Genomic DNA, 16,433 nt, shown 5'->3' with positions numbered 1-16,433 from the left:
ACCCACATATTTTAGTGACCCATCATTTATAAACTTTCCCCCATGGTGGAAGACAACTTCAAAGTGGTCGTCCATCTGTAATCTATAAAATTGCCCAAACAATAATACCAAATTTACAGTCAATACCACATACACACCAACAAATAATTTAAAATGGGGGACCACAACTATAACACCGTCACTTTCACACAAACGGTGGACCACAAAATTGATTAAACAAATACACAACCAACCGCATTACTTAAAAAGCACATTCAACCGACAAACGCGTATAAAAACAACACCCTAAAGCATACCAACACACCAATTTCAAAGCAAACGCATTCGAATAAAAAAACCCTAAATCCATGCCCTAAAGAGAATGAGGAACAGGGGTCTCAAAAAAACGTACCTTTGATCGCCTTCTCCGAACGATTTCACCTTCTCCGAACGATTTCACCTTCTCCGATCGATTCGCCCTTCGATTTTGCAGAAACCCCGATCGCTTCTTCCTCCAGACCTTCTCATTTCTCACTCACATTTTCGACTTTCCAAACTTAACACTCTCACAAACTTAATTTTTTAATTCAAACGCAGATTATTTTATTAGTTATTTTGAAAATACCACGTCAATAATAAGTGCCATACCACGTGTCAAATATTTGTGTCAACCTGTTCATTCATCAACGTTAATGACTTTAACGGCGTCAATGAAAATGTACATGATTGATGCACTTAAAATAACTTGGGTACCAAATTGAAACTTTTTTTTTTGCCGGGTACCAAATTGACATCATTGACCCAAACTGGGTACCTTACCAGTAATTAAACCTTTTATTTATTTATTTCATTCTTGAAAATATTATTTGTGTTTGGCTAATTAGAATAAATAAACATTGCCATAGTTAAAAAATATGTAAGATTACTTATCTTACTTAATATTTACTTACTTAAATTCTCAAGTCAAAAACTTTCAAATATAAATTACTTTCAAATCTTCATTTCTTTTTATTATTTCTGAAAATTTTTTTCATTACTTTTTTTAGTGTATTAACAATCACCGTATATGATTATCATGAAATTTAGAATTAATTTTTATTACATTTCTATATATACACATATCGTTTATAATTAATTATTCACTAACCAACAAGTTATATTCTAAATTAAATTAGGAAATATATATATAATTAAGAATTATTAAATAATATGAATAATCAAACAAAATGAAGTTAGAAACACTTCATTTAATTACACATAACATAAAATAATTAAATAAATAAAATAAGATTAGAAACATCTTAACCAAATATGATAATTAAATATAATTATAAATAGTAAAAGATTAGATGGTGTAAAGTCAGGGACACGGAATAATAATAACAATAATAATAATAATAAAAAATACCATAAACTACAAATTAAGATAAGAGTTTTAAGGACATTAAAAAAAAAAATTATAGTTATAAATAATATAAAATAATTAAATAAGATAACGCTAGAGATACTTACTGAAACATAAGACAGTCATAAAATAAATAAATAACTAATACGTTGAGTAATTGAAATAAACTTTTTTCCTTCAACTTAATGTGCTCTTTAAAAATAAAATTGTAATAGAGCTAAGTTTTAAAGCGATAAAAATACTTTAAACGCATTGATCTAATAATATTAATTTAACATACTGAAGACCGTACCACTAAAAAATAATTATTGGATAAAAAATATAAAACAAATAGTAAAAAGAAAAAAGAAGCATAGGAATATATGTGACAATTATAAAAAAGAAAATTTGTAAAATATGTCAAACATATTAGAATTATGAGGAGTGCTTGACCTAAGTGACCAAGCATTTAATATATGACCTGTCGCAGTTCCATTCTATAAACAAAGAGACAAAAAAATGGTCAAAAATCAAATGCCTTAAATTCGCGCTCAGCTCTTACTCTACATAAAAGTTTAAATAAATTCTACAAAGAGGTAATTTTGTTAAACTTTCAAATTGTGATAAGTAATCAATATGAATTATACTTTATAAAAGCATTTAATGAAATTATATGTTTAAAACCTATAATTAAAAATACACAATTAAAGTGATATACATAGGGTGATCATACGAATTGGTCCTGTCTCTTTAGGTCCGATTTGTTTAAGTCCAGTTCATATTTGGTCCACAAAACACGGATAAGACTAATCTGTTTCATGTTAAAGACGTGGATTGAAAAGTCTGATACGAAAGTCTGTAGGCTTTTTTATTTATTTACTTTTAAAAAAAATTTATGATAAAACTTTTAATATATAATAATTAAAATTTTTTAACAAATTTACACAATCAAACAAAAATTTAAAAAAAATTGAATAATAAATTAATAATTTAATATTTCCATAATATTCAAATCTCAACGCATTAAAAAAATACATAACACTGTAACAATGTCTTTGTCAGTCATAAAAAATTTAAAACAGTCACTTATAAAAATATTTAAAACATTTATGAGCACTCAATAAAGGAAATAATCATTATCCAAGTATAAGTTTTTCTTTTTAATGCAGATCGTGGATCGCTCATACAGATTACGGATTATACGGACTGAACCTTTGTGGTCCAACGAGCTTAATGTCACATGTTTCTTTAACTGCCGTGCAGACCGGCCTGCCGGAACAGGTCCATAGCCACCCCTAGATATACATGAACGATGAAGTTAATGAAATTGAAATGATGAAGCAGAGTGGCTAGACCGCATTCCATTTCTCAACCACTGCACCAAACCAGACAGTCCTGTTAACACAACAGGGTCGTGATTAATTTCTTGCATTGCCAGGGCACTAATTGCTGGCAGGATCACGTTATGCAATGAAACCCTTTTTTTGGTTGGCCTAGGTTAATGCAGCATACCACAACACTCACCCTTTTCCCTTTGTTCTATCCTTTTTGTTTTTTTTTTCCCAGAACTACCTCCAAAAACATTGCACTGATTAGAACTTTTGTCGAATACCTTGTCTTCAATTGTCAAAATTTTCAACTATCCACATGTGGTCCTTCAAATCCCATGACGTCAATCTAAGTTGATCCTGCCACAACTTTATGCCCAAAAATCCATTGGAAACCCTAAAAACAGTGCAAACTTGGCTCTTTCTGCTTTCAACTTCGGCTAATGTGTTGACCACTCCCAGATATTGCCCCCACACCTATTATTACAACTATTTCATTTTTAGTTAGCAGAGTTTTTTTAAAAATCAATGTAAAATGTTGTTAGAGATAAGAAAAAAGTTAAATTCCCCAGTGATATTGACCTTTGAAGCCCAAAGGAATGAACCAAAAGGGAACACTGAACGTCAAGCCAAAATCTAGGGATGAAAGTGTGAAGTACCAAACAAGTAAAACATGTCTTATCCATCACAACATCAAGAAACCTTAGCTTCGTAAAACTCAATTATCGTCCCCTTGTTCTTTATTTTGGCGCAAGCAATTGTCACCATGTTATTCCATTTCAAGACCAGAAGTGGATCAGATCCAAACCTCAATTCCAACATTAAATTATAGAAACTGAAGTGAAACATCTGGGACAGATTGCTTGTTTCCATATACGACCAAGAGAATTTTCTTAGGAAGCATCAAACATTATTAAAATTGACATGAAAGAATATTTATAGATTCATTATGAGTAATCTATGGATATTAACATAAAAATGAGTTCTCTTTACCATCGTGAGAAATTACTAAAATGGAATAATTTTTTAACCTATATTAAATAATTTATTAATGTCTATTTCTACCTTCAAGATGTGTCTATCTTGATCAGAAAATGTATTATTGACTAGAGATAAAATAATTTATAGTACATAAGATACAAACCTCGTCTTATAAGTCAATTTTGTATAATTGAGTTAGATTAAAATTTTATTTTTTAACACAGGTCAAGATGATTTTCATGAAAAAATTGAAGTCAACACAGTTTTAGATTATTTCTATATTTTACAAAATGTATTGAAATTGTATAATATTATATATATATATATATATATATATATATATATATTCTAAAAAAGTTATCTAAAGTTGTAACAACTAGAACTTTTTCATCAAAGTCGTTTTCACTTGAAACAAATTTATTTCAATTAAAGTAAAATTATCTTAATATAAAGAAGTCATGTTAACTTGTAACAACTAATCCAAGTATGATTTTTTTTTTTTAAATGGTAATTTCAAAGTGAATCCAATTGCACCGAAATAGTAAAATAACGAAGAAAAATGTTTGAAAAATTTTGCATGAAAGACTTGAGAAAGTTAAAGTAGAAGGAAAGATGGAGACCAGAGGCAATGCATGGTTTAGGAAGGAAGGAAGGAAGGTGATGTGAAAGAATAGGAAGTAAGTAGATGCACTGATTAAAAGCCTCGACAACAAAACAGAAGGGAAAGTTAAACATGCAAAGATAAGATAGACGACACACACATACCTCAATCATTCTGCTATCACATCCTTCACTAACATTTAACTACGCCAATTCATTTAACATATCTCTTAAATTAAATACAATCACACAACCTTCTCAATTATTTCTTCATTACACTACTCTTTGCACCTCTCATTCATTTCATATTGTATTCGATTATCATAGTTATTTAAAAACATAACAATCACTAATTCTAAATTTTAAAACGATAATTGATATAGAAATTAACTGAGATTATAATATATTAGTAAATTAAATATTATAAAAAGGGCTTATAATAATTTTTGGTCCATATCCGGTGGGTGGCGCTGTTTCTTATGTTTGCTGTAGATATTTAAAAACATAAAAGCAGAATGAAGAGAGTAAAATGAAGAATACAATAATTTACGTATAAATAAGTAGATACGAACAAAATTAGTAAGACAAACAGAAATAATGTAGATAAATAAAATAATAAATATAAATATAAATTGAACACATAAAAAAAAAAAAACAGAGTAATCGAAACTTAAGCTGATCATGGGGGCACAATAAGTTTGGCCCAAATAACACTACACATGTCTCTTCCCTTCTCCTGCCGGTGTAGTTGATGTCCTACCGAAGGACGTTACTTCCTTTTGTTGCTTTATTTCTGTACTGCATCCACAAAACAACACCTACCATGTACAATACACCAATTCACTTTTTCAGAATCTCTCTTCCATCAGACAATTCAGTTAGAAAGCCATAAAGCTGTTCAAATTATTACAGCTAAAATCAATGTTTCTCTATTTTTTTCAATAATTTATAAAGAAAGTTTTCCCACGACTAAACCAGCTCGTCAGTCAAATAGGAAGGAGAAGATAAATTATGACTTTCGTAATTAAGTCGGACATTAATCTAGAAAAAGTTTGTGCTTCCCTTTGGAATAGACATTTGTATTTATAGGTACGAAAAAGACCGTTTATATTTCAAATTTCCACCTCTCCTTAAAATTCAGGATGGATGGATTCTTGTAGTAACTGAGAGTATGATTAATTAGTACCTCTAGAACAAATCATTGAAATTGGAATGATGTCGCTCCATATCCTTTTTCAAGAGCAGTCCAAAATTAGATCGTATTTTTCCTTAAATAATGACGGATCTTCAATCAATAGTTTGAGGGTGTCAAAATTTTGATTGAATTACTCTTTTGGTCTATTTTTTCGTAAAAAAGATATTAAGTTGATCCTCTAGTTTTTCTTTTTACTCTCAATTTGGTTCCAATTTTTTAAAAATTGATACAACTTGATCATTCTCGTTAAATTTTTTCATCAAAATTGACACTGGAATTATGTCAATTATACCAACAAAGAAAACAATCTTATTAACAACTTCAATTTCGATGAAAAAATATTGATCCGATTCAAGAGATTTAACAAAAAAATAATCAAATTGCATCATTTTTTTTAAAATCAGGATCGAATTGAGACTTAAAAAAATTGAGGACCAATTTGATATTTTTTAACAAAAATAAGAGCTAAAAGCATAATTCTAAAATTTATATAAATTAGTACAAATATTGTATTTACTTTTTTTACGATAATAAAAAATAATAATAATTATAATAATAATTATTATAATTATAAAATTAAATATAAATAATTTTAATAATTTTAAAATAATTAATTTTCATTTATAATAATATTTAAATAAAAAATATTAAATTAAATAAATGATCACTTAAAAAAAAATATTAATAAAATAATTATTTTTATTTAAAAATTATTTCAAAGATAAAATTAAAAAATAGATGTGGATAGAAAAAACTTTTTTTATATATAAATATAAATATATAAAAAAATTGAAATATCAAATACATGAAATATATTAAAAATATTAAATTTTTAAAAAATATATTTAAAATTATATATTAAATTATATAAATATAAAAAAATTGGGGTGGACTATAATCCCTTTGGTCACAACAAAGATTTGTCACTCTCCTCAAAGTCTGTCTATATTTTTTTCAAAGTCAGGTCATATCCTAAATCGATTCAAAATTTATTCATATCGACTTTCTATTTATCTCAGCTTGAGCCAAATTCTAAAAAATCATCTCAACTCAATAACAAATCTTTATCTAATCAAGATCAAAATATTCATATTTACCTCGGTCATTCCCTAAATTGTACATAAATATATATTATTTTATTTATGATAAGATAAATTATAAAAGGTTGAGAAGTGCATTAAATACGTGTGTACAAAGGCACATTAAAGACAGAGACTGATAAGAGAGAGAATCTCTATGGTCCATCTCTGTTCCGCTACCCACCCATCAAACTAATGCAGAATAACAGGATCAATATGTGAAATGAAAAGCAGATAGATATGAATATTTTTGAGTTCTAATTATAAAGTAGCCTTAACAATTATTTTGGTTTAATTTGTTTAATTTCATTTTTTTTTCTGTTCAATTATGTTTTTTATTTAAACTGTGTTAAATTTAATCTTTTTTACTACGTCGTATAAATTGATAACAATAAATACAGAATGACATTATTTCCATAGTTATTTTAATTTTGATGATTTGTGTTTTTTTCAAATAAATTTATGTTTTAGTTAAATTTTATCATTATAATCTCAGTCTCAAGTTCATTGATCTTACCGTCCACTTCTTCACCAATCTCACACTTCATTCCATCACCCAAAAACTCTAAAATAGTATTATGAAAAGGCTTTCCCAAATATAATACAACTGCTAAATTAGTGTTTAGTGAAGAAGACCGACAACAGCTGGATTGCATTGTTGTTTTAACTATAAAACATAGCACTTTAAATATAAAACAACTCTATTTTTGTTTTCTCCATGCACTTGGGCAAATGGCAATTCTAGGTTGCTTCAATTTGTTTATACTTGAAAACTAAAATCATATTAAACTTATAGCAAACAGGTATATTTTTACTATATAAATAAAATATATTTTGAAAATGATATATATAAATACACAAAGTGAAACATAAACCTGTGGAGTGTTATTGTTGAAGAGGTTAAATGAGGTTTTGGTGTAGCAATGGCGAGGGAAGATGGGGGAGCTAAGGATGTTGGCATAACTAACCCAACTAACAAAACACTCACACCTTACTCTCTTCTTCCCTTCACTACCATGACTAAATTTCTCATCCTACTGTTATTGTGCGCACGCTTCTTATCATGCGCCCACTGCGCCTCCGTCACCGAGATCCAAGCCTTAACGTCGTTCAAGCTCAACCTTCACGACCCTCTCGGCGCGCTTAACGGCTGGGACCCATCTACGCCGTTAGCTCCATGCGACTGGCGCGGGGTTTCTTGCAAGAACGACCGAGTCACCGAGTTACGCCTGCCTCGCCTTCAACTCAGTGGCCAACTTGGTGACCGCATTTCAGACCTACGCATGCTTCGAAGGCTAAGCCTTCGCTCCAACTCCTTCAACGGCACAATTCCCCAATCCCTCTCCAAATGCACGCTCCTACGCGCCTTGTTCCTACAGTATAACGACCTCTCCGGCCAACTCCCGCCGGAGATCGGTAACCTCGCCGCTCTCCAGATTCTCAACGTCGCCGGCAACAACCTCTCTGGGGAAATCCCCGCAGAACTTCCCCTCCATCTCAAGTACGTTGACCTCTCCGCCAACGCCTTCTCCGGCGAGATTCCGACCACCATCGCCGTTCTTTCCGAGCTTCAGCTTATCAACCTCTCCTACAACAAGTTCTCGGGCCAGATTCCGGCGCGCATTGGAGAGCTTCAGAATCTGCAATACCTTTGGCTCGATCACAATGTTCTCGGCGGAACCTTACCTTCGTCTCTCGCGAATTGTTCCTCGCTCGTGCATTTGAGCGTCGAAGGGAACGCGCTCGCCGGCGTGTTACCGGCTGCGATTGCGGCTCTCCCGAACCTCCAGGTGTTGGCGCTCGCGCAGAACAACTTCACCGGCGCCGTTCCGGCTTCTGTTTTCTGCAACGTGTCGCTGAAAGCGCCGTCACTGCGCATCGTCCAGTTAGGGTTTAACCGTTTCACGGATTTCGCGTGGCCTCAAGCCGCCACGTGTTTCAGTGTTCTTGAGGTTTTGGATATACAGCAAAATGGCGTGCGCGGCATGTTTCCATTGTGGCTAACCAACGTGACCACGTTGTCGGTTCTCGATATTTCCGGTAACGCACTTTCCGGCGAGGTTCCGCCGGAAATTGGAAATCTCTGGAAATTGGTAGAGCTGAAGATAGCCAATAATTCATTCTCAGGCGAGATTCCGCCGGAATTAGTAAAATGTAGGTCCCTGCGTTTTGTTGATTTTGAAGGAAACCGGTTTTCCGGTGAGGTTCCTTCGTTTATAGGAAATCTGACGGCGCTGAAGGTTCTGTCTCTTGGTGTGAACCATTTCTCTGGTTCTGTTCCGGTGAGTTTTGGTGGGCTTGTTTCTCTTGAAACTTTGAGTTTAAGAGGTAATAGATTGAATGGTTCAATGCCAGAGGAAGTGATGGGGTTGAAGAATTTGACAGTGTTGGACCTCAGTGGAAACCAGTTTTCGGGTCATGTTTCTGGGGAAATTGGGAATCTGAGTAAGTTAATGGTTCTGAATCTGAGTGGTAATGGCTTCTATGGAGAAATTCCTTCCACATTGGGGAATCTTTTCAGGCTCACAACACTTGATTTGAGCAAACAAAATCTCTCCGGTAAATTGCCATATGAAATTTCGGGGCTTCCCAGTTTGCAGATCATTGCTCTTCAAGAGAACAAGTTGTCTGGGGTGATCCCTGAAGGGTTTAGCAGCTTGACCAGTTTGAAATACGTGAACCTAAGCTCTAACGAGTTTTCTGGGCATGTTCCCAAGAGCTATGGCTTTCTCCGATCTTTGGCTGTTCTTTCATTGTTGAATAACCGAATCACGGGAATGATTCCCCCGGAAATTGGAAACTGCCCTGACATTGAAATTCTCGAGCTTAGATCAAATTACTTCAGGGGTCCCATTCCCGCGGATCTCTCTGGCCTAGTCCATTTGAAAGTCCTTGATTTAGGTAAGAACAACTTAACTGGGGCTTTGCCTGAGGATATCTCCAAATGCTCAGAGTTAACCGTTGTCTTAGCAGATCACAACCAACTTTCGGGTGCTATACCAGGGTCATTGGCCAAGTTATCACACCTAACTGTGCTGGATCTTTCTGCCAATAAATTGAGTGGCGAAATCCCCAGTAATCTAAACACCATCCCCGGTTTGGTGTTCTTCAATGTCTCAGGCAACAACTTAGAAGGTGAGATTCCACCTATGCTGGGTTCTAAATTCAACGACTCCTCTGTATTTGCAAGTAACCAGAACTTGTGCGGGAAACCATTGGATAGAAAGTGCGAAGCGACGGACAATAGTGAGAGAAATAGGTCGATAGTGTTAATCATTATCATCGCGGTTGGAGCTTGCTTATTGGCATTGTGTTGCTGCTTCTACATCTCCAGCCTTCTGAGATGGCGCAGAAGGATTAAAGCAGCAGTGTCGGGAGAGAAGAAAAAGAGTCCAAGAACAAGTTCAGGAACAAGTCAAGGTCGAAGCAGCACTGACACCAACGGACCAAGACTCGTCATGTTCAACGCCAAAATCACACTCGCCGAAACAGTCGAAGCAACAAGGCAATTCGATGAAGAAAACGTGCTGAGCAGAACAAGACACGGTTTAGTATTCAAGGCCTGTTACAACGACGGAATGGTCCTTTCCATTCGCAAGCTCCCAGACGGGTTACTACTAGACGAAAACATGTTCAGAAAAGAAGCCGAGTCGTTAGGAAAAATTAGGCACCGGAACCTAACAGTTCTCAGAGGCTACTATGCAGGCCCATCGGATGTTAGACTCTTGGTGTACGATTACATGCCAAATGGGAACCTCGCAACATTGCTCCAAGAAGCATCACACCTAGATGGTCACGTTCTGAATTGGCCAATGCGACACCTCATTGCATTAGGAATAGCCCGTGGCATAGCGTTTCTACACCAATCCTCACTTATCCACGGTGACATCAAACCCCAAAGCGTGCTCTTTGATGCAGACTTCGAAGCCCATTTATCAGATTTCGGGTTGGACAAGTTAACAGTTACCAACCCAGTTGAAGCCTCCACTTCAAGCACTGCTTCAGTTGGGACGTTGGGTTACGTGTCCCCTGAGGCTGTGCTAACAGGGGAACCCACGAAAGAGTGTGACGTGTACAGCTTCGGCATCGTTTTGCTGGAACTTCTCACTGGGAAGAGACCAGTGATGTTCACGCAGGATGAGGATATAGTGAAGTGGGTGAAGAAACAGTTACAGAACGGTCAAATTACAGAGCTACTAGAGCCTGGTTTGTTTGAACTTGACCCAGAGTCTTCCGAATGGGAAGAGTTCTTACTGGGTGTGAAAGTTGGCCTGCTTTGCACAGCCCCAGACCCTCTTGATCGACCAACCATGGCTGACATCGTCTTCATGCTCGAAGGTTGTCGTGTTGGACCCGATATTGCATCCTCCGCTGAACCCACCACACAACCTTCTCCCGTGTAACATAAACAACAGACACGTGTCTGTTGTTGTTTGACATATTTTTCCTTATTATGGAACTTGGTGATGTCAGACGTTGATTCTGTTACACGTGGCTCTCACTCTGGTTCTAGTTGTAGTTAAAAAAAATTGAAAATTTGAAATTGGAATTCGGAGACTCGATTACAGGATGTGGTAGAAGGTCTCAATTATTAGGCATTGTGCAGGGTGGGTCCTGATTTATTTGATTTGGATTATTGCATATATTATCTGTCATTTTGACCATTTTTTTAGCTTTTGGGCGTGTATCAGCAACAGGGATTTAGAGAAGGAAAAAGTAATCATTTGTCACTCACTTTTCATCTCATCTTCCAAATTTGTTTAACTTAATCATTCAGTATCCAGTACCTTTGTTTTTATGCTCATTTCAATTTTTCTTATCATTTACTTATATTTTCTATGTTTATACAACTGTTCATTAACGATTAACTGTTCTAATATTCGATTCATAATATGGTGAAGTATTATGTGATTGCGTCCATCACTTTCGATCTTGTCTTTTGTTTTGGATGCTGCATTGTAGAAGATTAAATTAAGTGTTGTTTGAGGTTTTTGTAGTGTGAAAGAAGAAAATTTAGAAGTAAGTGACGCGGCGGAGAAAATACAGAAATGAAAAAGGAAGAATTGATGCGACAAGAAGCATCACAAGTCTAAGTTGATGATAACAATCCTCAAAATTTTCACTTTTTTCAACTGTGAAATTTGAAGTACCTGCATGTGTCTTGACTTTAGAGAGCAAATCTCGCCAAATCTTTTCGTCTATTTCCGCTAAAAAAAATTAAAGCTGATACATATAAGCATTAACTAGTGAATAGCCAATTAACAAATAGTGTTAAATTTCTTAGCTTTTAAAAGTTTGAAGAGAAAATTTGCACAGTTAGAAAAAGGTAAAAAAACTATCAAATTAAAAATTAGAAACAGAAACTAAAGTACTCTTAAGATCGATAATATGTTTATATAAAATTTGAAATTCAAAATTAGAAACAGAAACTATAGTGCTGTGTAAAAGTATGGTAACAAAGAATTTGAAATTCAAAATCTAAAGAAAATTGTAAAAAATTACAGCTTTTTGTTGAACCCTTTTAATGCCCTTAAATAATATTTACATATTTCCAACCTGTATGAATAATTCGTATTTAAGTATTTAAGATAAGAACCAAATTTGGAACATGAAGAATTCAACAAATTTAATGGTTCTTAAAAATTAATAATTTATTATAACACATAATAATATAACAATAATACAATGACATAATGATACTAATACAATAATATAAAAATTAAATAATGATATAAAAATAATTAAATAATGATATTATTAATAAACTAAATAATAAATATTATAAATAATACTTCATTTCATTTAAAATTATAATGCAATTATGTTAAATTTAAATAATAATGTAAAAATAATTTCAGTAACATAGACAAGTATTGTTAAAATGTGAAAATTATAAATTGTTTAAACCTTTGAAGATAAAAAATATATGGCAACCAAACTTGAATTTCAATTAAAAAATATGGTAAAAATGTGATAACAAAATTTTCATTTGAAATTCAAAACAAAATTTTTAAAATGAAGTCTTTCTGATTTACTCTTTTAAAAACCTCTCAAGAACTTTTACATATTTTCCATCTTTAGAAGAGTTGAGATCAGACTAGATTCTTGTAAGGAAAGAGTTTAGAAGATTTTTCATTCTTAACAATATAATAATCTTTAATAATAATACACTAACATAGTATTACTAATATAATAATGATAAAATTTAAAATATTATATAAAAAAATATTTACACCATTAATAAATTAAAAATAAAATAAATAATGAAATACTTAAAATAATACTTCATTTAAAATTACAATACAATTATATCAAAATTAATGTCTCTTAACATGAATATTAAGTTAACATCTTTTATTTTGAATTATATTTATCATTATTTAAAATATAATATCTATTTTTAACTTATTAATTTACTCCTGATTGTTATAGAAAAGAAAGTGTAAAAGTTGTTAAGATATGTCAAATATTGTATTAGCTATAATTTAGGTATTATTACCTCTGTGAGCAAATCTATGCACTCATTCCTTTAATAGATGAGGAATTATAGCACTCTTATATATATATATATATATATATATATATATATATATATATGGTACCTACCTATTCTTTGAAATAATATATCAGAATTATTCTTTAAATCTTTTTTATATGGTATTAGAGTCAAACACAAACATCCTCTACAATATAGGAAGTGATGCTTCTTTATTTGAATATTTCTAATGGCTCCTTCTGATAAAAACTAATAGGAGAAACTTGATTTTGGGACTTCCGTTGCACCCATATGCAAGAAGTTATTCCCAAGAGTCATAGTTCTACTGTTGCCGGATTTGTGATCAAGTCAGGTATATCTAAATCTGCTTTTTGTTGTTACTAAGGGTGGTGATTGGATAATTGATTCAGATGCTACTGATCCACATAATTTATTAATTTTTCCCCTAATAGTTCTAAAACTGTTATTATTAATGCCAATGACATCTGATCTCCTATTGAAGGTGTAGGTACTATATCACTCTCTCCCTCCTTATCAATCTCTGATGTTTTATTTGTTTCTACATTCAACAAGTTAACCGAATCACATTCTTGTGTTACCTTAATTTATCCAACCCATTATTTTGTCTAGAACATCCATTCCAAGGAGAAGATTGGCAGTGATAGAGAGAAAAAAGATTGTATTATCTTGAAAATGTCTCACAATAAACCCATAAAGGAACTTTGGCTTGTCCTACGAATGAACACATACACGATAAAAACAAAAAGGAAATTTGGTTATGGCATAGAAGATTGGGACATCCCTCTTTTGGTTATCTAAAAAAATTATTTCCATCACTATTTCATAAATGCAATATTTTTTATTTTATTTCTGAAACTTGTGTAATGGCAAAAAGTCATTGTGTCGTGTTTCCTTTAAGCAATAAAAAAACAGATTTTCCTCTTTCATTAAGCCACACAGATGTTTGGGGTCCTGCCCCACAATCTACACATAATGGAAAAAAATGGTTTATCAGTTTTGTTGATGATTGTATTCGGATAACTTGGGTGTATTTGCTTAAACATAAAAGTGATGTGTAATGTGTTTGTTCCTTTCATCATATGATAGTTACTCAATTTAATACACACATTAAGGTCATTCGATCAAACTATAGAGGGGAATATTTTAAGACTGAGTTAATTGAATTCATGAACTCCAAAGACATCTTACATCAAACTACAAACTACATCTCCTTATTCACCACAACAAAATGGGGTGGCTGAGAGAAAAAATAGACATATATTAGAGGTGACAAGATCACTTTTGATAGATGGTAATGTCCTATCTCATTTATGGGGTGAGGCTGTGAGATCTACAGTTTATTTGATTAATCGAACACCTTCTAGTGTGCTTAACTTTAGAAGGCCTTTAGATGTGTTGTCTGATCATTGTATCCTTCCTTCCATAGTCTCTTTACCGCCTCATATTTTTGGATGTGTTATATATTTACTTACACCCACCATCAACGTACAACACTTGAAGAACGAGCTTTAAAATGTGTTTTTGTTGGGTATAGATCAACTCAAAAAGGCTATTGTGCTTACCATCCACCATCAAAGAAATTTTATATCTCTATGGATGTGACATTTAATGAGCATAGCTTATTTTATGTTGATTCTACACTTCAGGGCGGCAATGAAAGTGAATTGCATAATCATGATGTTAGTATGTTTGATATTCTGGATATAAAATTATACTGTAAAGAATCGTGTGAGAATCATTCTGCAGGAAGTGAGCCAATCCTAAATATGAAAACTTCTCCTTTAGATAATACAGTGTCTTCTGATCCTAACCAATTGGCTCAATCTTCTCCACAGATTCAGTTTGACTCTTCAGAGGTACCTTCTGATCCTATCTCTGATAATACTAATGTAATTGAAATTAATCATGAAATTGTTTCTCTTGATCATACCTTTGATAATACTAATTTAGACGAAACCAATCATGAAATTGATCCTTGTCTGCATGAGACCACCAATAGATCAAACATTGAGTCTACTACTCTCCAGTATAATCTTCCACCTCGTTCTAACTGTGGTCAACCTCCAGCTAAATATGAACCAAACCTCCAAGCCAAAGTTAAATATATCATTAGTAAATATGTGTCATCTCATAGGTTATCCCAGTCATATGCATCATTTGTATCTCAATTATCTTCAATTTCTATTCCTAGTAATATACAGGAAGTTTTGGCAGATCCTAGATGGACCAAAGCAATGGTTGATGAGATGAAATAACACTTGGGATCTTGTGTCCTTACCAAGAGGGAAGAAGACTGTGGACTGCAAATGTGTATTTACAATTAAGCATAAAGCTGATGGAACTATTGAGAGGTATAAAGCACAACTTGTGGCTAAAGGTTACACTCAATCTTATGGTGTAGATTATCAACAAACGTTCGCACTAGTAGTCAAACTCAATATTGTGAGAATACTTCTGTCACTAACAGCAAACCAAGATTGGTCTCTTCTACAATTTGATGTGCAAAATGTTTTACTAAATGGAGAAATTTCAGAAGAAAATTATATGGATTCTCCACCAAGTATGACAGATTCAATTGGAATGAAGGTTTGAAAATTAAAGAAGATTTTATATGGATTAAAATAATCCCCAAGAGCATGGTTTGGAAGGTTTACCAAGTCTATGAAGGCTTTTGGCTATAGAGCTAGTAACTCTGATCACACCTTATTCTTGAAGAGAGGAAAAGGAAAAATTACAGCTTTGATTATATATGTAGATGACATTATTGTTATAGGAAATGACCTAATTTCCAGTTTACAACAATACCTTCCATCTGAATTTGAGATGAAACAACTTGGAAACCTCAAATATTTTTTGGGTATTGAAGTAGCTAGATCAAAACATGATATTTTTCTATGTCAAAGAAAATATACTATTGATTTACTATCAAAAACTGGACTGCTTGAGAGTAAACCAGTTGATACACCAATGGAACATAATCATAAACTCTTTCAATGCTCAAATTCAACAAACATAGACAAAGGGAGATACCAAAGGTTGGTTGGAAAATTAATTTATTTGTCTCATACACGTCCAGATATTACCTATGCAGTGAATGTTGTTAGCCAATTTATGCATGACCCACGAAAGCTTCATATGGATGTTGTTGAGAGGATTTTGAGATATTTAAAGTCCACTCTTGGAAAAGGAATTTTGTTCTCAAATCATGGAAACTTAAAAGTAGAAGGGTGCACTGATGCAGATTGGGCAGGTTCAAAAGATGATAGAAGATCTACCTTTGGATACTTTACTTTTGTAGGAGGGAATCTTGTAACTTGGCTTGGAGGAGTAAAAAGCAGTCTATAGTAGCAAGATCTAGTGCTGAAGCAGA

The 16,433-nt window shown here is 33.0% G+C and overlaps 1 protein-coding gene across 1 annotated transcript; it reads left to right on the top strand.

Annotated features, from left to right (window-relative positions):
- Window positions 1-7,420: 7,420 nt before the first annotated feature.
- LOC114175753 (uncharacterized) lies at window positions 7,421-11,280 on the top strand. The gene has a single exon (XM_028060544.2). It carries the CDS (start codon window positions 7,470-7,472, stop codon window positions 10,947-10,949), a length of 3,480 nt encoding a protein of 1,159 aa, XP_027916345.2. The 5' UTR covers window positions 7,421-7,469; the 3' UTR covers window positions 10,950-11,280.
- Window positions 11,281-16,433: the final 5,153 nt, after the last annotated feature.

Source organism: Vigna unguiculata, chromosome 3 (assembly GCF_037176805.1).
Source record: "Vigna unguiculata cultivar grain cowpea cultivar isolate G323 ecotype 2 chromosome 3, ASM3717680v1, whole genome shotgun sequence".
Lineage (NCBI taxonomy): Eukaryota > Viridiplantae > Streptophyta > Magnoliopsida > Fabales > Fabaceae > Vigna > Vigna unguiculata.
The sequence above is the reverse complement of the archived record's forward strand: the minus strand, read 5'-3'. Positions and strand labels throughout refer to the sequence as shown.

Bases quoted from the DNA above. Each gene is read 5' to 3' on its own strand.
- LOC114175753 (XM_028060544.2), top strand. From the start codon at position 7,470: ATGGCGAGGGAAGATGGGGGAGCTAAGGATGTTGGCATAACTAACCCA.